Source organism: Artemia sp. Qi Xiang Cuo, chromosome 11 (assembly GCF_049724085.1).
Source record: "Artemia sp. Qi Xiang Cuo chromosome 11, ASM4972408v1, whole genome shotgun sequence".
Lineage (NCBI taxonomy): Eukaryota > Metazoa > Arthropoda > Branchiopoda > Anostraca > Artemiidae > Artemia > Artemia sp. Qi Xiang Cuo.
In genome coordinates, this window is record NC_142804.1 from 2,199,654 (window position 1) to 2,224,201 (window position 24,548).

General features: G+C 35.2%; 1 protein-coding gene across 2 annotated transcripts in view; it reads left to right on the forward strand.

Annotated features, from left to right (window-relative positions):
* Positions 1–23,266, forward strand: part of LOC148946522 (cytochrome P450 4C1-like) — a 175,963-nt gene extending 152,697 nt beyond the window's left edge. For both annotated transcript variants that reach the window (XM_089097408.1, XM_089097409.1), the window contains exons 6-11: positions 1,625–1,694; positions 3,911–4,110; positions 15,053–15,216; positions 18,271–18,439; positions 20,961–21,140; positions 22,808–23,266. In XM_089097408.1, the coding sequence (XP_088953534.1) occupies positions 1,625–1,694; positions 3,911–4,110; positions 15,053–15,216; positions 18,271–18,439; positions 20,961–21,140; positions 22,808–22,968 (944 nt within the window). In that variant the 3' untranslated portion in view covers positions 22,969–23,266. The remainder of the gene's footprint in view (positions 1–1,624; positions 1,695–3,910; positions 4,111–15,052; positions 15,217–18,270; positions 18,440–20,960; positions 21,141–22,807) is intronic.
* The last annotated feature ends 1,282 nt before the right edge of the window (positions 23,267–24,548 follow it).

A 24,548-nucleotide genomic window follows, 5' to 3' on the forward strand; every position in this document is an offset into this window, starting at 1 on the left:
CAACAGAAAACGGTAGAAAAAAAAACAGAAACAGAAACGGCGCCGACCCCTAGTGGCAATGGATTCTATGTGATGAAATTGCGTCATATTTGGTTCAAGATTTTATCTATTTTATCTAGTAAATCTATTCTAGTAATCTATCTAGTAAGGAAAATCTATTTTATCTAGTAAGATTCTCGTACATGTTGAATTCGATTGTATATTTCTTATCAAGATCACACTCCTTCCTATGGGGGAGGGGTCTTCTTGTAAATAATACACAATTTTCTTATTAGGGTCAACTTTAAATTCTGTCGAATTTAACATTTTTAGAACCAGCCCAAAAACCAGATTCTTTTGATCTATTCGTATCAAAGTTATCTTTTTTGGTGTCTTGGTTAACCTTTACAAGCATCACTCTTTACTCACTGTTAACTACGGTAATGAACTCCAACTCATTGTTTTATGTGCAGTCAATTAAGCACGATTAAATTAAACATAATTAAAATTATTCTAGACAATTATTTATAAGTTTCATTCGACTGAGATGGTTTATTTGAGGTTTCATCCATTAAGTGCAGTGTTATATAGTACACCAGAGACACCAGCTATTAGAAAGGCTGGTGCATTTTTGGGGGGAGGGATTGCCCTAAGTTCCAAAAAGTATATTTTTATGCTCAATTTTTCAAGTTTCCCGTAAGGGATCCTTCAAATCAATATTAGAGGTGATATCTACTCTCTAACCCCCCTCTATTTTGTGAAATACATGTTGACGAAGTGCGTAATAGTGCTATCGAGTGGTCACTTGCTCCCTTCGTATTTCGGAAATTTGTCAATTTAAGGACACCCTAGACGGTCAATGATTTTGATCAAAAGCTTCTGTTAAACAATTCATTAAAGCATGATCGACCGTCTAAGAACCCATTGAGTCATTCAGACTTTTTATCAATCACCGTCAACGCTTGACTCAAGCGTCAAACAGGTTCCTAGATGGTCAATCATTCTTTAATCAATTTATTGACGGAAGCTTTTGATCAAATTTATTGAACGTCTATGGTGTCCTTTAGAATAAAAGATTGTTACTTTGGTTACCAGGACATGACAGGGAGGAGTGGGGATATCCTTCCAGAAAACAGTCGCTAAATGGCCTTATTTAATTTGATTTGCTCTAAATAAAAAAAAAAGCCCAGTTCAAATCCTTTGAAAAGCAATCGGTAAACAAAGCACTTACTATTAACAACTTTAGCTATTTTTTGCATTCTAAAATGCCTCCAGGAAAACACTTTTCAAACTATATAAATAATAAAGGGGGAGGGAGGGAGAAGGTATCCCTTTCTCGAGTATCATATAGGTTAATTGTCATTAATAATATAATAATTATAATAATAATAATAATAATAATTAATTTTTATTTATTGTGTTGTCGTTAAATGTATCTTTGTGGTTTTTTTTTTTATATTTTCTTGTGTTACTCCACTTCATTTTCTGTATAGTGGGTCAAAAATAAATTATTATTATTATTAGTTTTAAGTGTTTATCTTTGCCATTAATTGAAAAGTACCTCCCCCTCTTATCCCTCTAGCTATGTCCATAAATACAGTGTTATAATTACTCAATAAAGTATGAGCCCTTATTTCTGTTTTAGAGTGTGCCATGGGCGTTGAAGTTGACGCACAGTGTTCAGAAGAGTCAGAATATGTCAAAGCAGTCAAAAGGTTTGTATCTTGAAAGTTTGATGCATAACAAAGAATTTTGAATCAAATGCCTGATTTCTAAATAGTAAAACATCTAGAATCTCCCCCTCAATTTTTCAGGGCTTATTAAAAAAATGCTACTGATAAAATCATTTCTCATAACAATAATAATAATATATAAAATTATACCAATAATATAGTCATACAACTATGTTGTGACTACAACTATGTAGGCACAACAAAAGATAATATGGTTATGTAGCTATACAACTATTTATGATGACAATTATGCATTCACAACATAAAGTCATACCATTAATTTAGCCTTCCAAAAAAAACTTTCAGTTTAAAACCTTGTGGTAAAAACAGGCATTAAAGGATCCTGAATAATATCACTCAAATGAAGCTTAGATTATAATTAGCAAGAAAGCTATTAAATTGCCTTCCTTGGAATGTTTTTTTTTTCTTGTGATGGAACGATTCAATTTTTGTTTATTTCGTTTTTTTTGGTGAGGAAAGCTATTTTTTATGTAGCTGAAATACTTACAATTTAAGTTTGACTTTATTCTGTTTAGCACTGTCTTGACTCATCATTTCTTGGGATTAATTTGTTCAATCATAATGTGAAGGCAAAGGAGTCGTTTCCAGCTACATATATTTCTTTTTCAATTCATTTCAGGGTCGTACAGTGCATACTGTATAAAATTTTCTCAGTGGTGTTGATTGGTAACATCTGAGCTTTGAGCATGAGTAGAAGTTGGAAAATTTGACAAAACATTTTCGTCCAATATGTTTCAGTTCAGAACTATACAGGACACAATCTTGTTTGTTCTAATTACATAAAAAACCCTCCTGCTGAATGTATCCCCCTTTGTCTTTTTGTATCCCCCATTTCTTTTATTGTACCTCCACCTCCATTTATTTTTTTTGTATCCCCACCTCCTGCTAAATGTATCCTCCATTGTCTTTTTGTATCTCCCATTTATTTTTTGTATTTTTTGTATCCCCATCTCTTGCTAAATGTATCTATAAAGCCACTGTTTCAGAATAGACCGTTTGAATAATTTGGCACTCTTAAAATCTGTTGGGGGCATATTTTCTAGGTATTTTGACCATTCGAATTAAAAGGCTTTTGAATTTCCGACCCAGTGACCTGTAAGGCCATCGGGTGTCCGGAAAGAGGGCATAAAGAGTGTAAGGGATCAATATACGAGGGTCGTCCAGAAAGTAAACTACGTTTGTAAATAGAAATTAAACTACTTGAGATGTAAAAACTTTATTATATACGTCTTAAAACTACCACATTTTTGTGTTTTCTACATAGTCTCCAAACAAATTGAAGCACTTGTCATGCCTTTTAACAGTTTTTAAAATTCCCTCAGCATACAAATCTGCCACCTGGGAATTTAGCCAACCTGTAACGGCATTTTTAAACTCTTCTTTGTTGTCGAAGCGCTGACTTGCAAGTCACTGTTTCATGTACGTGAAAACATGACAGTCACTGGTGTCTAAGTCGGGGCTGTAGGGGGGATGGTCAAAGACGTCCCATTTGAAAGTGGCCAAAGTTCATTTGCTCCTTGAGCTGTGTGAGGGCCAACGTCGACATGCAAGAACACAGCGTCAGATGTCAGAAGACTACTTAGCTTGTTTTGGATTGCCCTTCTTAGTCTTTTCAACGTTTCACAGTATGATTCGGAATTGATAGTCTCACCAAGTTCCATGAAATCAACGTGTAAGGTGCCCTTCTAACCCCCAAAACCGTACATGACTTTCTTTCCAAAGTTTAACGGCCTGCTGCTCCTATCTTCATCATGAATGTTGATTTTTTCATATTTAAAAATCGTACCAGTGACGAACTACACCTCCACTCATAACGCTAGGACCATAAACTTCAAAAAACTCACGAGGAGTTACGGCGGCTGAGCTATTTTTGTGCCAAAAGATATCTTTTAACGCTGCGCACCTGTACTTGGCACGATTTTCTACTCTAATGCTTATGTTTCGAGGTCATATTTAGCAAAGGCGCAACAGTACGATGCTCTACATTGCACAGCCAGAAGCGCACTAACTCTACGCGAACGCTGTTGTGCGGATGGCGGCACTCCTCCCACCACTTCTTGCGCTACGCTTAAATGGAGGTTAGTTTCTGGACGATCCTCATGTATAAATGGGCCTTAATAGTTCTTGCATTACAAATAATATTCTTTTAAAAATTCAACCCTTCTTTGTCATTTCAGAGCAAGCATTATAGCCAACGCGAGAAGCGTCCAGCCATGGTACTATTCCGATTTCATATTCTATTTGTCCGCTACTGGTCGGGAACAGAAGAAACTGCTGAGAATGCTACATGATTTTACTCGTAAGATCATTGAGCAACGACGAGAAGAATTTCGAAATAAGAAAGTTGATGCTGATGATGATACTGATGAAACTACTAGTAAGATTGATAGTATTATCCAAGACTCAATGTGCCGAAAGCTCATCAAGTCGTTCTCTCTCATGATCGCGGATTGATAACCATTAGTCGTTAGTTTTTTTAACCCAATAAGCGTAAAAAAAAAAAAAAAAAAAAAAAAAAAAAAAAAAAAAAAAAAAATAACAGTAATAACAATAATAACAGTAAAAGAGAAACAGACAAAAAACAGGTATTGGCAAGTGGTAGTGATCACATCGTTATTATCTAATTGACCTGTTTTATGATAATACTGCTGTACCGCTACGTACAAGCTTGATTATTCAGTCTGGGAGTTTCAAAATATTCACTCTATGTCAATGTAAAAAGATTTACTGTTGCTTTTTTTTTACCAAAAGCTGAATTACTCGGTAAAATTGTTTTTGAGATTCAGAAAAAGCTACCAGATTCTGATGCTTGTTCTTTAAACAGCCCTTGATTCCTGGTTATGATTCATCGACCCATCAGCATAGGGTATACACTATGATCTAAGATTCAAAGGGCTGAAGCATATATAGAATCAGAAATCTTTTTTATGAGCCCTTGTTGACAGAAAATTTTTATTAACACTTTTTTATTTTTTGTTATTCCTTTTGATGGAGCTGTTGGAACAAAGAGAAGAGTTTCAAAATAAGAAATTTGGTTCTGATAGATGGCACTAATAGTGTGATAGAAACGTTCGAATGCTTTATTTACATTAACGTAGCAGAACTTATTCATGTCAACTTGTAACAAGAAAGACAAAGAGGTAGAACTAGATGTGTCTTCTTTATCCAAAGAAAGAAACAACAGCAAAGATGCGCCCTTCTAAAAAGAGATATAAGGGGGGGGGGTAACTTGGGAAAAAATAATCGTAGATAGGGACGATAATCACCAAATAACATAAAATATTAGAATAGCTCGTTAGTTTAGGCTGAAAAAGTCGTCTTAATTAACATATCTTTAAATGTGAGCAGGGATGGTGATTCACTTATTAATTAAGATAGCTTGTATTTATTTGCAATGAGAGTAAGTTAATATTTAATGCTAATCTCAATCTCTCATTCTTAACAAACGGTAAAATGAACTTGTTCTTAAGCTATTGATAAATGACAAGGTTGATGACAATGTAAAAAATTTCTGTCTTTATGAATCTTTTACTAATCTTTATGTTAATTTTTTTGAAACCACATACCTTAATTAAAACGGAAAATTGGTTTTAGAGCAGGAATATCAAGAAATAAAGATTGTGTTTTAGACTAATTTTTCAGTATTCTTAGAGTGAGCTAAAAATGATCTAAAAGTCTTATTGATGAAATCTAAACAACCTGTTGCACTCGTACATTTGAAGGGAAAGTTATTTCATATTTTGTAATTAATGCGAAATGTAAATTTCTTATGATTTGGTATGGAAATGAAGACTTTAATCTATGCAAACAACCATGATTCCTGGACACTATCACTGTAAGTTTGCTAGTCTGCACTTTAAATTTCTAAACACATCCACTCTTTACATCTATACCAGATTTAAAGGTTATGCACATATACTGTACTTTGTGTGTTAATTTTGTAACAGAGAGAGTTGGTCTCCTTCTTCCTCAAACAGAATGTTGTCTTTTCTTCTTCTATTTTATACAAAGATTCATATTTCTACGTTGACAAGAAGATTAATTTCATCACAGATAGGTATTTGGAAATGCATTATAATCAACTAACAATTAAGAATTTTTATAAGAGGGGCGAAGGAAAAAGAATTTTAAGAGGTTTGAATTCTATACCCGTTTCTAATTTATTCTATAAAATAAAACGAGTTTCCAGCTTAGAAAATTTTAACTTAAATGTTCTTTTTAAGTAAAGTACTCTTTTTATTCCTTTCGCCAAAATAAAAACTAAAAAAAAAAAAAGAAATAAAACACAATCTGTTACTTCGCTGTCCTTTGAAATTCGAAAAACCAGTCTGAGAAAAAAAAAACAAGGCCTCGGATCTTACAATCAGAAACGCTATAGCTGTTTTGATTTTCATGCTCTTCCAATTTCCTGTTTTTTTCTATTAAATTTTAATAAATTTCACAAGTCACATATAGGGGAGATTGGGGTAATGGTGGTCAGCAGGTAATGGCGGTCACTATGATCTCTCGTAAAGTGGATAACGCAGATTCACACCGATGGGTGCTCCCATCTCAAGACAGTTTATGGAAATACTACTAGAGCGCTCGGCATCTTGCCATTCTTAGTCAGGGTTGCCACCGACGCTACGTTCGTACCGTTTTTTGTGCGTTTTAAATAAAACGGTACGTTTTAGGTTACGGTCCTAAAAAGGTTGCATTTTTGTAACGTTTTTGAATTTATGTTACAATTATGTTACGCTTTTGAATAATGAGTAAGTTTCACATTTTCTGAGTAGTTTATTTTTTCCCTCCCGTGAAAAAATCCACTATTCCCATTTTAATTTCACTGACATGAATATCGACATTCTTTCACATCGCGGTAATTTAATCTTATCACACAATCACTCAGTTATTAGGATGAGAAAATACCCACTTCGCTCGCATAGTAAGTTAAGATAGCATTCTCTCTCATGAGCATAAGATTGTCATTTGTTCAGTGACAAGTGACAATAGTCAGTTAGTCACCTCATCAACTTTCAATTTCATGAGTTTACTTTGAATCTTGCTCCGTCAACAGTCATACTACAATTATCTGGAGAAGGAGCTAGCTGGAAGGAAAATGTATAATAAAAACAGGGAAATAATAATAAAAGCTAATTCTTTTTAAATAAGTGATTATAAGATGATATGGTACTTGTAAATTAACTTTTACACACGCGAGAAGTCAAGTTTGGTTGATGCAAATGAAATGAAACAAAATTTGATAAAAATATAATGGTCTAGAAACAAATTTGGGCTATATATTTGCACATTAGGGGGGGGGGGGGCAAAGCATAGTATATATTAAATATTTAATCTAACCTAGGTACTTTTCCCTCCTATACGCCAAAAAACAATAGTTTAAATATTGTAAACGCAATGACAAACCACGCTTTGCGATCCAATTTTCTATTGACTGATACTCGAAAATTAAGGCACTTGCCTTGAAAAGAGACTTTCCTATTGTAAGGTCACAGCTTTCTACTCCTCCTAGGTTTGCTTTCGGGTTGAGGGAAGGTTGAGAGGATGGAGGATGATGTACAGTTGATTGAGAACAAGGTTTCATGAAAATTATTTGTCTATTATTAATGTTTTTCCACGGTGAAAGGGGTGCCCTATGGCAGAAGGGCACCCTGCTAAACCGGGAATGGTATTTTTTGCGTTATTAATTTTTTTTTGGTAGTATACCTTGTCTTTGTCAATTATGTTTGGCTACCCAAATCCAAATTTCAAAAAATAAAAGTTGTTGTTAAATTAGTGTAGGTGACATTAAAGCTTAAAATTAAGTGAAAAAGATTATTATGTCACCGAGAGGAGAGGAGGTGGGATTTAAAAAAAAAGAAAGAGACTTTCCTATGAAAAGTTGCGATAAAGTTACGTTTTTAAGAGTTTGGACTTTACGAAATTTTTTGGTCTGGTGGCAACCCTGGTCTTAGTCTGTCTGTTGTGTAAGAAAGACTGTTTTGACGTTTCACCTTATAAGACAGACAATAGTTTAATCCACTATCAGCTCTTTCTGTTTACATTGCACGGAACGAGACTTATCTCCCAATAACAAGGTAAGTCATATTGTTGTATCATGTAGCCTTTTATTAAGGTTTACTACTATTACTACTATTAACAACTCACCGCAGCACCAAGCCGCCTTAGGCCAACACAGCTACGCACGCTCCTCCTCCATCCCAATCTATTCAAAGCCTTTTTACACCCACCCATGAAGTTCCCATTTCCTTTAAATCTTTCTTTATGACGTCCTCTCACCCCAGACGAGGACGACCTGCTTTCCGTTTAGCCCTCGACGGTTGGCCGAAAAGAACAATCTTCGGCAAGCTGTCATCCTTCATTGCCTTAGCCATCTCAACCTTTCTTTCTTTATAACCCTACGAAGCAGGATTGAACCACACTTTTCGTACAGCCAACTGTTTGAAATACGGTCAGTCAGCCGTGTTCTCAGAACAATCCGTAGGCAAACTCTCTGGGAAACATCTAGCAAATCATCATCCGATTTTCAGAGAACCCTTGCTTTAGAGTCATATTTGACCACTGTCATCAATGTAGCTTCCAATATTCTGATCTTAGTTTGTAGACTTATCCTCCTTTTCTTCCAAACTTTTTTTAACTGTGAGAAAACACCCTGAGCCTTGGCTATTCTACTTTTGACATCTTCACTGCTCCCACAATCTTTACCAATAATACTACCAAGGTAAGTGAAACTGTCCAGCTGATCAATCTTTTGATTACCCATTAGTCAGAATCCCGTGCGAATCCCGTGCGATTTAAGCACTGATATTCTGACTTTTAGCCTTTAAATAATAAATATGCGGTTGGGTTAATGGTGGTCACCGCACTAGGGGTAATGGCAGTCACGACCGGTATTACCACATTAGTACTCATTTTTTTTCTATGTTTCAAATGCCCAGAAAGTACATAAGCAAAACAGATAAAGCTAAATGGACTGCAGAGGACTTAAAGAAAGCAAAGACAGCCATTTCTAGAGGATTATCGATTCGAAATGCTCCTGATCAATTCAAAATACCATTCAGCACGTTGCAAGAACGAATGAAGAGTGGGATTGATTCTGATCAAAGCTTAGGCAGGAAGTGTGTCTTCCCTCCTGCACACGAAGCAGCTCTAGCTGACCATGTAAAAACTTTATCGAAGATTTTCTACGGCATCACTGCACTGAAATTAAGAAAAATTGCATTTGAATATGCAGAAAGAAACCTATTAAGCCACAGATTTGATAAAGAAACAAAATGGCTGGCTTGGATTGGATGTACGGATTCATGGACAGAAACAAAATTAGTGTGCACAAACCTGAAGGCACAAACATCGGAAGAGCCATTGGGTTTAACAAAGAGGAAGTAAATGGTTTTTTCAAAATTTAGAACAGGCTATGGATAAATACAAGTTTAAAGATACCAATTATTGGAACGTAGATGAAACAGGGATGACCACTGTGCAGGACCCTGGTCTAATACTGGCAGAACGGGGCCAAAGGCGTGTGGGTTCTATAACAAGTTGGCAAAGGGGAAAAACATTACAGTTATGTGTGCAATGAGTTCGGGAGGGCTTTATGCTCCACCAATGTTCATATTTCCTCGAGCTTGTATGTCCCCACTGTTAGAAAAAAATGGACCACCTGGATCAGTTTACTCATGCTCTAAGACAGACTGGATCAATGAAGAACTGTTCGTTGTTTGGTTGAAAAACTTGGCTCAGTTTATTCATGCTAGTAATGACAACAAAATGCTTCTTATTCTGGACAACCATTCCACTCATTGCTCAGCTGAAGTATATGATATTTGTAGGGAGAAAGGGATTGTTGTGATGTCATTACCGCATACATCACATAGGCTTCAGCCTCTGGATGTAGTATTTCACTCGCCCTTGAAGGCTGCTCACAAAAGGGAATGTGATTTGTTCATGAAAACCAGGGAATTTAGTAAAGGTAGCCCCTTATGATGTAGCAGAGATATTCAATAAGGCGTATTCACCAGTTGCTACGATTGCAAAGGCAACAAGTGGGTTCAAAAACACGGGGATCTATCCTCTTAATCCAGGAGTTTTCACAGATTAGTGCTGTTTGTGTGGACGTTTCCTTGAAAGCTACTGCAAAGTAAGTTATCGCAGAACTAGACCGGTACGAAGTCACGACTGAACAAAATTTAGAATCCTCTGTCCTACTTGATAAAGTTCATATTCAGCCGAACACACAAATTAATGTGTCTATACAAGAGATTTCTCCTCTACCTGGATGCAGTAATTGGGCTGATGAGCCAAGAAAAGAAGCGAAACAAAAGCAACATTCTCAGATCTTGACTTCAACACCGATGAAAATCCTGCTTCAAGAAAAAAAAAAGAAAGCGAGAAGAAAAAGAAACCAAGATCAGGGAAAAACTAAAAACGAAAGAAGAAAAGAACCAAAGAACTAAGCGAGTAAAAAAAAATTAATGGAGAAAAGAAAAAGCCTGCTGTTCCTGAAAGAAAAACACAAAAAGTGGAGCAAAAGAAAATGAGCAGGAAACTTTTTGAATCTGACTCCGACACTTCAATTGATGAGGAAAACATTTGTGGAGATGAATCAGAAAGTGAGCTATGTTTGATAGAGATCGGCAAAGAAACGTGTTTCTATTGCGAAGAAACGTGGAAAGATGGAGAAATGTGGTATCGGTTCACTTCTTGTGCATCATGGGCACATCAAGAATAGTATGGATGGGACACTCCTGAGGGGTATTTATGTGACATGTGCTCAAGAAAGTAAAATTGACTTAAAGTTCTGCAAGCTCATAAGTTATGTGAATATATTAGCCCTTGAACTTTTTAAGCATTTTTTAGTATGGAAAGATTTTTTTTTTTTTTTATAATTGATTTCTAATTATGTCCATACTTTCAATTACATTTTTGTAATTTCCTAAATACGGAATTATATAACAATCTAAGTATGATGATTTCAGTTTAACGTATATATGTCATTGAAATTTCCCACATTTTTTTAATTTACAGCCCTTTAATAGAACATTACATTACCGACTGCCATTACCCCTAGGATAGGGGGTAATACCGGTCAAAGCTGATTTTGCAAAACAATGCTTAATACCTAGCCTATATGTAATCTTGATTAAGGCTCAATTTAAGTATGCAATAGGTAAAATATACTATGTTAGCGATTTAACGTGATTACGTTTGAATTTTATTTTTCTTTTAATTTTTATTCTCTTTTTTCCTTTGGTGAACGCCTTTACCCCAATCTCCCCTACAAACGTTAAAAACCTTCTGTAGACATCCGATTCCAATGAATGGAATCATTTAAAACGTCACCATCTCTAATGCATCGTTTTCAGTTTAGTCGTCAAGATCGGGTTCAGTTGATGATGAGTGATCACTTGCCAGAAACCCCTAATAATAGTAGTCTATACTGAGAAGCTATTAAACAATAAAAAAAAGAAAAAACGCTACGATAAACATGATACTAAATTTAAAGGAAATAGCCCTGAAAATAAAAAGAGAGAGAAATAAACTCGTAGCATCAACTCAACACGACATCTTAAAATTTCTAAGGGTGCCTCTAACATGAATAACTAATAAACGATTAAAATGTCTATAATTCTAATTGTTTCTAGATTGCATGTTATGAGGAATCGTAAAGAAGCTTGAAAGACGTTTAATACACTGTATGTCTAGCGACAAGGGGAATCCAGGACCCGCTACTTCTTATTCGGAAACATATCTGAGCCAAAATAATCAAAAACATATTCTTGGATCAGTTAGGTTTGCTGAATGCGTAAGGCTATGATGCAACTCTTATTGTTACAAATATTTTCAATGTTTCTGTAACTACTGTTATAATTAGTTAGCCAAACTAATTAAAAATTTAAAAACTACTGTACTATAGTGATATAATTTAATTAGTCTTACTTATGTGTAGTATGACACAATACAATATCAGTTTTCATGCAGTGTAATGGAATTTGATATTTTTAATTTAATTAAAAAATCCAGTAGCATCGTGTGGCATCAAAGATTTTTTAAAACAATTGCCTTCTGATTCTAGGGGAAAAATGAAAAACTGTATGAGTACGCCTTTATAAGTCTAGGCCCAGTTGTGTTTGCTGAATCTGCCTTGCTATGTTCAGGCACAGCTTTCCATTTATTTAAGAATCTTCCTATGTTTTTTTTTTTAATTACCGTTATAGTTAGCTCGTTAAACTTACTAAAAGTAACATAAAAATACTGAAAATTATGTAATTATAGTTTACCGAAAATAATATAATTGAAGAATAGTCTGATTTGATACAATGTTGTCATAATTTATCCTTATCTCTAATAGAATTTAGTCACGATATAAAATGTTTAAAATTCCTACTTGAAAATAATAAGTAGTAAAAATTACTGAAAAATCTTTCAACTTGTGTTTTCTAAAAATTACGGTAGTTACGTCAAAAAACAACTTACATTAAAAGGGGGTTCATATTTCGGTAGAAATTAATTTTATGTTTGTACTTTTTTGAAAGAAGTAGAAAATTGAATTTGCTACTTGCCCGTCTGTTCCGTGCGGCAGAAATAGGAGAACTAAAAAAGGAGCTTAAACTAGGTGTACATTCAACTCACTGAAATTTTGAGTTTTGTTGAAAGTCCTACCTTCTTTGAACTTGAACTTTTCTGGAAGTAAACCAGATTTTTATTTTAAATTCATCTGCTAGATTGTAAAACCTAATTAAATGAGTAATTCCTCATTATCTATTAAAATCACGCCATAATTGGATGTTCAATTAAGTTTAAATACACCTAGCTACAGTGCACGGAAAACAACCTAGGAATTATAATTAGGTGCCAAGTAGAAGCCATAGGTGCCAAGTAAGGTGCAATGTAGACAATTATCGGCCATTCGAATTAACAGGTGGCAGGTTTAGCTTTTGAAGACCACCCGACCGAGTAAATAGAGTTTTGATCGTAAATCGGACACATATTCAGAATATCACGGAGAGTATCAGACGACCGACAGGTCATCTCTTTCATCGGCAGTTCATCTATTCTTTCTTCAAGGGTCGGACGGCATAATGCTTAGAGACTTCATAAGAAACATATTAAGCTCCTAGAATAATTTTCCGTGCTCTCTTTTGGATACCCTCGAGTTTAAAATAGTTTGGTGTGAGTTTTTGTACACGACATAGGGTAGTTGAAACACGTAAATGCTACCTACTGTACTCTTTTGACTATTGTTGTCTTTTATCTTTAGCCTAGGTAAAGCAAACTAAAAAAAAAGTAGATAGACGAAACAGAAAATAGTAACGTTTTATTTAAAAAAAATAATTTTTTAATTTTTTAAAAACAGTTTTTAATTTTTTTTTAAACAGACAACGTTTTAAACACGATAACGATAACGAAAAACAGATAACATTTTTGATAGTAAGGTTTTAATAATCAGCTTTTTGATTTTTAATGGTACATCATGTTGTTGTTGTTTTTTTTTGGTTTGGCTCCAGATTTTGTGCTGCTCAAATTTATTCTGCTGTAATTTGGGTAGGGTATGTAACTTTTGCCTTTTTTTGGTTTTTGTTACGTTGAATAACGCTTGAACTGAATCCCAAGTGAGTAAAATTTTGCTGGGTCTAGTTTTCTACGAGTCAAGTTTTGCTGCTTTGAATTTACATGCCCTTAATTTGCCGGGTTAAACTTGTCTTTTATTTTTAATATAATTTAAAAAAATTATGTTTAATTGTCACACTAGAATTCATGCTATGGTTAGAATATCTTGAATTCTTTCCTTAAAAATTCACTTCTTAAAAGTGATATGGTGCTCATTATTGAAACTGGGTTAAAGAAGTAAGAGTATTGTGTGTAATACTATGTAATATTATGTTATACTTGCGTTAAGATTATCTGTGTAATACTATTTTTTAGATTCATCAGCATACCCGTGTTCAATCTAGCTTATTTTAATTAATTGCAATTACTTAATTCAATTCAATTCAATCGTTTATTACCCACAACTACAAGAGAACAAGACGTACAACCGGAGTATAAGCATAATAATAAAAAAAAATAATAAAATAAAAAAGAACATCAACAAACACTAGCAATTAATTTCTACTAAGAAAAAAACTGTAAAAGACCTTCAGGGCCAATATTACAAAATGCATCTTCAGAATGCTTTTTGTGTAGGTCACCGAGCTTTTGAGTTACATCCGTAACATAGAAATGTTTAACTAGATACCGATTTCTAGTCTATGGTGGCAGAGAAAGAAGAAATTTGCAAAACTTGAAATATGTAACTTTAATCTTTTTCAAATCCTTTAGCTTAAGAACAGAATGAACAACCGAAAAATAAAGTACAGAATGATCAGAAAAAGTCGACAATAAGTGCCCAGGAGCTTTTCTGCAATAATTTCCTCGGTTTGCTACAATTTTGAATAACTCAACTGAATTTTCCTACTACATCATCAGCAATCTGCTTACGGAAAATAGTTAGAGAATTAGAAACAGTAATACCAAGCCACCGAAAAGAAAAGACAGAAAATACAGAAAATTCATTACATACCAGAGGAGTAGATGAAGACAGATTATAAGATAAGAATTCACACTTGTCGATATTTAGGGATAGGCCAATATTTAGGAAAGACTGAGAAACTAAAGAAAACCATCGCAGAAAGGGCAGATATAGTACGACTAATCAACAGACTGTCATCAGCATAGACAATGTATGAAATATCAGTAGAACCAGAAAGATAACTGCCTGAGATCTTTTCCAGAACAGTAGAAATACAAATTTTGAAGAGGGTTGGTGATAAAACACCTCCCTGCCTTACTTAGTGCCTTTGCACAATTATTATGATCTATTGAACGCCGTTTGGACAACAAAATTAATTTAAACCGGGTATTTTGAAAATTAGAAGAAATGGTCAAAGTTTCTTGGTCTAACTTTCCCTCTCCATACGTCTGTGTTGTTCGTACTGCACGGAAAATTGCAGTTCAAATATAAAAATTCACTAGAGTTAAGAATCTTGGAGCTCTATAGCTCTTTTTGAGAAAGGTTCTAACGGGAAGATGTATAATTTATTCCGATAGATAAACAGATCAAGAATTTTCTATCAAGAAAAGAACGAATTGCAGCTTGTAGAGGAAAAAAGGAATACTCAAATAAAAGACGTTTTATGGTACAATACAGGTACAAAGAAAAGTTCTTATTGTAAATGTAAAATTTTTGATATGTTTCGAGAACGCAAAACAAAATTTAATACCCAGAAAATTTTTTCCTTCCTGGAGCTAAACAAGATAAAAATCAATAAGATTTTTTTCAGGTCGGAAGCCTGTATTTCTAGATTTATTGTTATCAAAAGATTTGGAGCTCAGTGATTCAGATATTCAAGAGGAGGTGGACACGTTCATGTTTGAAGGTCATGATACTACCGGTGCTGGAATTGCTTGGTGTCTTTATGAACTGGGAAGGCATCCAGAAATACAAGTAAGTATCTCTAAGCAATTTGAGCTAATTATAAGGCTAAATTTCTAAATTTTGAAGTGAACTATTCAAACTAAATTTAGACGCCAATTATAAGCGTCTATTCTCTGCCCAAATATTTTTAAGCGTAAAACCCATCGACTTTAATCATACAGATTGAAAACCATCTCATATTTTAGATTTTACTCTGCTAAACAGTTGTAGGTGGGAGGGACGGGAGTATTGGAGGGTTAGTCAACTCACTTTTGTCCTTCGGTCATATGCTTTAAAAAGATCCTACAGCAACTTGATTCAAACATGGTAAAGAATGCCTGCCCTTGCGCTAAAAAAAAAACTGGCAGATTTAGGGGGGGGGGGGCTTTGACCCAATTGAGTTTTTTTACCATAACGATTCAAGATCCCTTCATAACGAGCATTCTTGTATTTCACTTCAAGCAACTATGTAACATGCCCACTCTTCTGTGAGAAACTTGCCGATGATAATGTTGGGGGGGGGGAAATACTGGATGGGCCATGGGACCACTTCATGCTTCCGATATTATGGATAAAAACACTTGCATGATTCCGCTTCAAAGAAAGGGCACCATGGCAGCCTTTCTACAGACAAAAAAAAGAAGAAGAACAAAATGGCCAAAGAGGAGTAGGGGTTGTTCGAGTGTCCACAACCCTAAATTTGCCTGCAATCTTACTAACGTCGAAATCCTGGTATGATTTTGGTTCAAAAAATAGGCAGCTTGCCCAACTGTTTGAGCCTTTTTGGAGGGGCGAAACCCCACCTTGGTCCTCTAATCAAGCAAGTTTCAAATTCTTCTATGATTCTGTTCAAACAAGATGAAACTTGCCTACCTTTGTGCTTAAACTTGGCCAGTTTGGTTCACTTGTTACACGAATTTACGGTCTTTGCATAATTTCAGTTCAAAAAGGTTCAAACATTGGCTATGGAAAGGATAGGGAGGGGAATTTGGAGGGGCCAAGGGCTCACTTCATGCCTCTAATAATGTAGATTGGGAATCCTTGCATGATTGTTCTTCAAGCAAGTTGCTACATGACAGTTTTTCTGCAAAGAAAAAAAAATGTGAGGAGAGGGTGGAGGAGGGGGCTTATTAGAGAGGCATTGGGCCCACTTTGTGCTTCCCATTCGTACTAGCTAAAAATCTTACCACAATTTCAGTTCAAAAAAGATAGGGCACGTTTGTCTTTATACCAAATGGTTGATGATGAGGTGTTGTGTGTGGAGTGGGGGGGGGGGGGAGGGAGTGAATGGTCTTAGAGAGTGGCCCACTTTGGACCTCTATCTGTATAGGATGAACCTCATTGCATATTATCGCTCCAAATTAGTTGCAACATGACTACAGTTTCTGTTAAAAAGCAAGCAGCTGGTTGGGAGGGGGAAGGCGCCACTGAACCACGTTGGCTCTTTAATCACACAAATTGAAATTCCTTACGTGATTTTGTTTTAGAAATGTGGAATACGATTAACTTTTTGCAAAAATAAGTCTGAATGGAAGGGGTGGGGACTACCGGATGAAAAGCTCTGAGACCCACTGTTTGCCACTAAATTTGATTTTAATGATTCGGGTCTTCACTCCTTTTTGAGAAGAGTCATTATCTAATTTCCTTTCGATTTTTACCAAAATAAAGTTACCAGCCTCTCGAAATTTCAACAATAATGTATTTCACTAAATTTTGCTCAAAAGACTGACGCAGTGTACATTCATGAGCCCTTGATTGAGTATCTATCGTTGTTAAAAAATAAAAGTTCAAAAATCGATTTTTTTTTTCATAGACGAACTTTCTAATATCACTCCTAAAAAGGAGCAAAGGGAAACACATCTTTCTTTTTATCTATGAGAGAACTATTGCAGTTTAGGAGGTGCCTGTGACGAAAACACCGAAATGAAATAAAAGCTCAGCAAAACATAAGTAAGAACGGCTTGTAGAAGTACATTGCAGCATTTCTAGACCCGTTAAAAATGCCTCTTATTTAGATCTCTAATTCTTTATTTATTTTTCTAAGAAAATTTTCGGGAATGGAGAACTGTCTTGCTTTTTTAGCAAGTTAGATTCATTCAATATTCAATTTGAAACCGCTTGGTGGAGCAAAAGCTTGGTGGAGCAACTTCAGACTGTCTCTCTGATATATATTATAAAACTTTATTTTGATCACGCACTGTTGGCTCTGGTTCAAGGACAAGTGAAAACCGTCCCTTTTAACCCAGACAAGAGTTATACGTAGCTTTCCAATTTTTTATATAAAATTCATTAACCTGAACAGAGGTATATACTTACCGTAAAATCGTAATGGTTAGGTATGCGGTAAAAAAATGAAGATCCGAAGAAAAATAATTGAAAAACTACGAACAAAACGAGAGTGATTCCCTCCATCCTTGTTTTGGGTTAAAAAAAGAGGGCTGTAGCGTTCTTTCTATTTGGGGTAACTTTGAAAGGCTAGTTTCTTTTTTCGTTTTGCAATGTGGATGGCTTGCTTGGCGGAGGTCTTTGGCGAAATATCAGCTTTATCTTTTGATTTTATTCATTAGTTGAAAATCACCCCCTTTGATTTTTTGTTTTTAATTATGATTTTTTTTCTTCGTTTTTTCATCGTATATTATGTATAGCCAGTGTGGTCGCAGAATGTGCTTATGGTGATCAGACCCTCCGCTTTTTATTACCTAAATCAAATAAAGATGAGAATTGGAAAACTTATAAGCTGGAACTAGATAAATGCTGTATGAAATGTTGGAGCTCCGAATCTTCCTCAAACTGAATTTGCATATTCTAAAGTATCGCAAGATTAACCTACTCTCAATAACACCAAAGTCAAGCTAACAATTTCCCTCAAGAACCTTGCATCAACAGTCTCGTCTCAAAAACAAATTTTTAGCATTAAACTTTCTTTAGAGGTTGTTTGGAAGCAATCTTAGGGGGAATCACCCTCTACCCCTGTTTCCAAATGCGCCAACTGTTGTTTTCTTTAATCCTGAAAATCTGTTCTAACCATTAAAGTTGTTTTTGCTTTCACTGTTATTTGCTCTATACTTAATCAGTCTATTTTAGGAGAAGGCTTTTGAAGAAATCCGGTCTGTTTTGACCAGATATGATGGAAAGATTGATTCAAGAAGCCTAAGTGAAATGAAATATTTGGAGGCTTGTATCAAGGAGACACAGAGGATTCGCCCTAGTGTACCAGTCGTTGTAAGAGAAGCAACAGAAGACTTTCAGTCGGGTAAATACTTGCTTCTTTTTCTTCTTTAGGAAACAGAATCAACTTCTGTGTATCATCATCAAGTGGTTTGTATATCATTATCAAATTGAACATGTTATTTTATCTATGTTCGATTAATTTTTATCGAATTTTAATTGTAGAAAGAAACGTCGAAATTTGATTCGTAGTCATCTATCTATTAAAGGAGCAATAATTGAAACATATATGTAATTTATATATATATATATATATATATATATATATATATATATATATATATATATATATATATATATATATATATATATATATATATATATATATATATATATATATATATATATATATATATATATATATATATATATATATATATATATATATATATATTATATGTATATATGTATATATATATATATATATATATACCTAGTAAAAGACCATACAACGGACCATAATAAAAAAAAAGCCTTAAACCCCCCAAATCGGCGTTTTGGGAAAACAATTTTTATGTGAATGATGTCACATTCGTATGGATTTTAATAGCAGCATCATTTGTTACCAGGGATGATTGAATCGTTTTTGGTATTTATTTTCTGGAAATTCGTTCACTGAGACTTTCTGGCCATAAAAAATGATCTAGATAGACCATGAGTTTGGGGAAATTCGTTTAGAGCCTTTGTTTTGAAATAGCTTTCTCATGTGAATGACGTCACATTTATATGCATTTCAAGAGCAGCTTACGTCAATTTTTCCCTGGGGTGATCGTATAGTTTTTGATATCTATTAATATATTGGTCCTTAGTGTAATTTATCATGGTTGCAGCGGTAGCTATAACCTAGTAAAGGGTGAACCGCGACCCATATCACTGCAGACCGAGTTTCCTGGAGGAGGTATGGAGACGATCTTGCGCTACCCCGCTCGCATGAGAATTCATCTAAATTGATCTGTCAGGAGATTTCCCGACTTTGAAGTGATATTTCATCCAAAGCAGATGGGACCAAATGGTTATTAGAACCTCGGCAAAAATGCCTATATTTAAATTGTCTAATACCATATCAGAAACTAATTCCAAGCTAATTCTACCTTGTTGCAACAAGTATCTGATGTGTGAATCGATGATGGTAGGGATGGAGCGGGGTGTGCAAACTCTTTAGCCCTAGATGATTTACCCTGAAATCTGTGGTTTAACTCCTTATAACCTTGAGCTTTTTTGTTGAAAATATGCACCCCCAAACTTTTTTACTGAATTAGTATATCCCTGAGGTTAACTACTAACTACTAGTAAAAGCTTTGGGTGCCAACCTTACTTGAATGACCCTTTCAATATTGATATAATTTACAAAAATTGTTCCAAATATTACATGAAAATTGTTATTTAAATATATTATTCAGGGGGAAATAATGACCTTTGTTTCAGAAACAAATGTACTAATGTTGCAAAACCTTGGGCCTTTGAGCAAAAACCCATTTTTTACAAATCTATAGTAGGTGAGATAAAATCTTTTGTTTGTTGAATAAATTATATTTTTTCTTTTTGACTTAATTTTATTCATTCTTTTTGAATACACTAACTCATGATAAGCGAGAATGAGTTATCCTACACTTCAGATTCCTTATTCATCTGCTATGTAAAGCAAGAACACTCTTTTTGCTAATTTTTGAATTTCTACTATTTTTTTTTTTATCGTCAGGATAGCGGTATAAATTGCCAAGTATGTCGTAAAACCACGGAACTTGATGCCACAATTTCGTGGACTCGAATTTTCATGAACTGGTAGAACACATTGGGGAGCTGAGAGCGGCTCCCTCATTATACTCTACGATCATTACGACCAATCATTTGCGAATAGGGTTTTAAAAAATGGATATATGCATTTTTTTACGACAATTCCAGATTTCCCTTTGACGGTCCGTCGAACCCTCATCTAACGGTGGGATCTAAGCCGTGAAATGGTTGATGGTTATAAACTATGATATTTACTATCTGACTTCTCAAGTCAAGTTTTTTACATATTCCATACTAGGATACTGACCTTGAATTCCGTGTTTATATAATATCTACTCGATAGTAAACCAACCTACAAAATGTTAATACTTCATGTCGCTTTATGTCAATAGCTTTTGTGCTTTTATTTTTAGCCACTGCTTGCCTTTTTTTAATCTTATTGTGAATAATGAAACTGAATTCTCTGAATAATGTATAAGAATTCACAATGTATAAGTGAATAATGAAACTGAATTTTTAATCTTATTGTGAATAATGAAACTGAATTCTCTGAATAATGTATAAGAATTCACAATGTATAAGTGAATAATGAAACTGAATTTTTAATCTTATTGTGAATAATGAAACTGAATTCTCTGAATAATGTATAAGAATTCACAATGTATAAGTGAATAATGAAACTGAATTTTTAATCTTATTGTGAATAATGAAACTGAATTCTCTGAATAATGTATAAGAATTCACAATGTATAAGTGAATAATGAAACTGAATTTTTAATCTTATTGTGAATAATGAAACTGAATTCTCTTAGGTGAATATGTTGTTCCAAAAGGAGCACAAGTTTCTGTTCTCATAATGTCCATTCACATGGACCCAGAATTTTATCCTGATCCAGAAAAATACAACCCTGAGCGATTCTTTAGTGGAGAACAAGTGAAAAGACACCCCTATTCCTTCATACCATTCAGCGCAGGACCAAGGAATTGTATTGGTGAGAATATGTTTAATCAAATAAAGTTTTTTCCCTTTGCAAGGCCGTATCCAGGGGGTGGTAGGGGGCTCAAAACCCCTCCGAAATGTTTGTCTGATTCGTGAAAACGTAACGAAAATGAATATAAAGGTTTTGATGCGTTTTTAGGTTTTTTTTGTACCCCCCCCCCCCCCCCCGAAAACAAAATCCTGGATACGGCCCTGTCCCTGTGTAAGAGGTAGTTTACAAAAATTTTAGTTTTTTTTTTACAGAAATATACTATTGAGGCAAGGTTTGAACTTGTTAAATCATTTGATCAATGTTCGACCCTTGGTGACTTGACAAGAGGTTCTTGGCTTCCCCTGTCACGGGGATGTGCATCCTTGACTGAATAAATCCTTCCATCCCCCAAACTCTTTGTATTCTGCGGAGCTTGATGTAGGCAAGTGCTTATGCAAAGACGACACCCCAAATACTTTCCTGAAACGCTGCTGCGTGGAGCTACCCGACCCTTTATCATCCTTGTAGCTGCTGCTCTTTCGCTCTACACCTTTTTTCAGCCATGGAAAGACACTTCCACTTCTCTAAAGCCAGACGATGATTGAATGAACCGAGGCTCTTTAAGATTGAAGTCTTCAGAGCGTTTTCAGTGCAAACTTAGCGAGTATCTTCAATGAAATAAGCAAGCAAGTGATGGACGGGGTCGATGCTGACGGAAGATGGAAACGATCTACGCTAGACTGCTTCATGGTCAAGACACTTCCCACGCCATGGAAAGACACTTTCACTTCTCTAAAGCCAGACGATGGTTGAAGGAACAGAGGCTCTTTAAGTCTTAAGTCAACAAGAGCGTTTTCAGTGCAACATAGCGAGTATCTTCAATGAAATAAGGAAACAAGTGATGGACGGGATGGATGCTAACGGAAGACGGAAACGATCTACGAGAGACTGCTTCATGGTCAGTTTTATACTGGATCAAGCTCCTTGTTGAAGATTATAGTTCATATTTCAAGGGGTTTCGCATTGAGTAAAGCAGTCAGGCCTTCTCAAATCTGGTTGGTTTTGTGGTGGGAATCATCTAGCTTGCTATTCAGGCACTCCCTATGGCGATCAAGCTAGGTTTCTTACCTGGTCCTTCAGTTTTTATTACTAGGATCTTTTAGTGTAGTATGATTGACTTATGTATGAACCTTTGGATAGTTAAACAAAGTTTTATTTATGCACTTTCCCCCATTTATACAGGAAAGGGCGTGAGTCTATTCCAATGACTGTGAGATCCTTCAGACTATTTTTAGAGAACGATCTAAACTTGCTTAAAGGCATACAAAAATTTGCCATGTTTTTCATACATTTTCAATGTAGTTTCAAAAGAAAAAGAAGACAATAATTTATTTAGCTGGAAAAAATCTTATAATACCCTAAAATTATAAAAAATCAACAACAAAATATGGAGGAAAAATCAATTTGTTATCTTTGAGGAGCAAATTTTTTTTACCTAAGTGAGCAACAGACATTATCCAGGTCAAGGAGGATCTTTAGGTGTGTGTTGATGATTTGAGGTAAGGGCAATGTGTGTTGATGACAATATAGGTTTTACCAACCTATACTACCTCCTCCTAAGAGTAACTGGACAATATTGCTTTGCATTCTATAGCGTGTTGATTGTAGTTTTTTCTTTTCACTTCTAGGTCAAAGGTTTGCCATGTTGGAGACGAAAACAACTATTGCTTTGTTGCTTAACAAATTTATTGTTCGATCAAAAGAACCGATCTCAGCAATTAAGCCACAAGCAGAACTAATTCTAAAACCAGATATTGGTCTGTTTATTGAGGTAATGCAAAGAGATTAATATCGACAAGGACAATTCTGAGGAGGACAAGAGAGCAGCAGCTCTCCCGAAGAAATCAAACATATACACGAGGAGCAAATTATGTATAACCGTGAATAAAAAAGGCATTTTCTTGGAAACTGTATTTTATCTTAAAACCCTTGTCCCCCTTCTGTGCTAAAATCTCTACTGGTGCTCTTGAAATAAAGACCAGGTGTATTTTTTTGTGTATTGTTTCGTCGATCTGCTAATTTTTTAATATTTTACGAAATTTGTATTTTGAGGGATTTTAGTGTAAAATTATATGCTTCACCATTTAGACTATGTTGTTGTTTATGTAAACCCAAAGACAAGGACCATTGACATACACCATAAAATAGCACCGCGGCTTTATTTGATCACTGTATCAGGTGCGCACACAGCAATTCATTTTGTTGGGGGGGGGGGGGGGCACATGCTCTGAGAAAAAAATCGTTGATTAAACAGGAAACAAGAAATTGTATCGCAGTGGGATCATGAAAATTCGGAAGGTAGGGGACAGAACCCTCCCTCTCACTGGTTCTCTGGCATTGTCTTTAGCGTCATCCTGTTTTGTTGCATCATCAATTTCTGAATATTGTGTTTCAAAATGTCCAGCCATTTTTCTAATTTAGTTTTTTTTTTGGAAAAACGGCTTATACAGGTACACGTGCGAGTTAAAGAAGAACAAAAAAAAAAGTATTTTGGTTTATTACTAATTCTGAAACAAGGTTGATCTGTTTGAACCGTCAAAAAGATAAAAAAATAATCTTGGTGTCATAATCTCAACTTTCAAAATTTTGCTTTTAAGATAGGTTACTTTCAAGTAAAAACAAACAAAGGGCATTGTAGTTCAAACCTAATTTCAGCGTTGTTATGTCTATAGGTCATAGGCTCTATGACATTTTCAAACCACTGAAATAATTACCTGAAATCGTTTGCTGAGCTACACTCTAAGGGAGGATCAGCAGGGCAAATTATATTCAGTCCCACTTCGACCCTCCTGATCTACATTATCATCCTGATTTTCTCTTTAGAACAGTGTAGCAAATGATTGTTGGCAATTACCTCAAACGTCTGAAAATGTTAGATACGAGCCTTAGGTGTAACAGCGACGATTTAATAGATAAATGAAAAGTTATTTATTGGCTTTTGGACAACTGGTCATGACTACTAACAACTCACTGCAGCACCAAGCCGCAGGAGGCCAACATACTTTTGTATGATCTTTCTCTATCCCAGTATAGTTAAAGCCTCTGTCCTTACGCCCTCCCAGGAAATTCCCATTTCCCTTAAATATTTCTTTGTGATATCCTCCAACCCCAACCGCGGACGACCTGCTTTCCGTTTAGCCGGTTGGCAGAAAAGGACAATCTTAGACAATCAATCATCCTTCATCCGCAGAACGTGCCCTAGCCATCTCATCCTTCCTCTCATTATAGCACTGGAAAGCGGGATTGAACCATACTTTTTGCACAGCCTACTGTTTGAAATACTGTTAGTCAGCCGGGTACCCAGAACAATCCGTAGACAATTTCTCTGGAAAATATCCAGCAAATCTCTATCTGCTTTTCGGAGCGTCC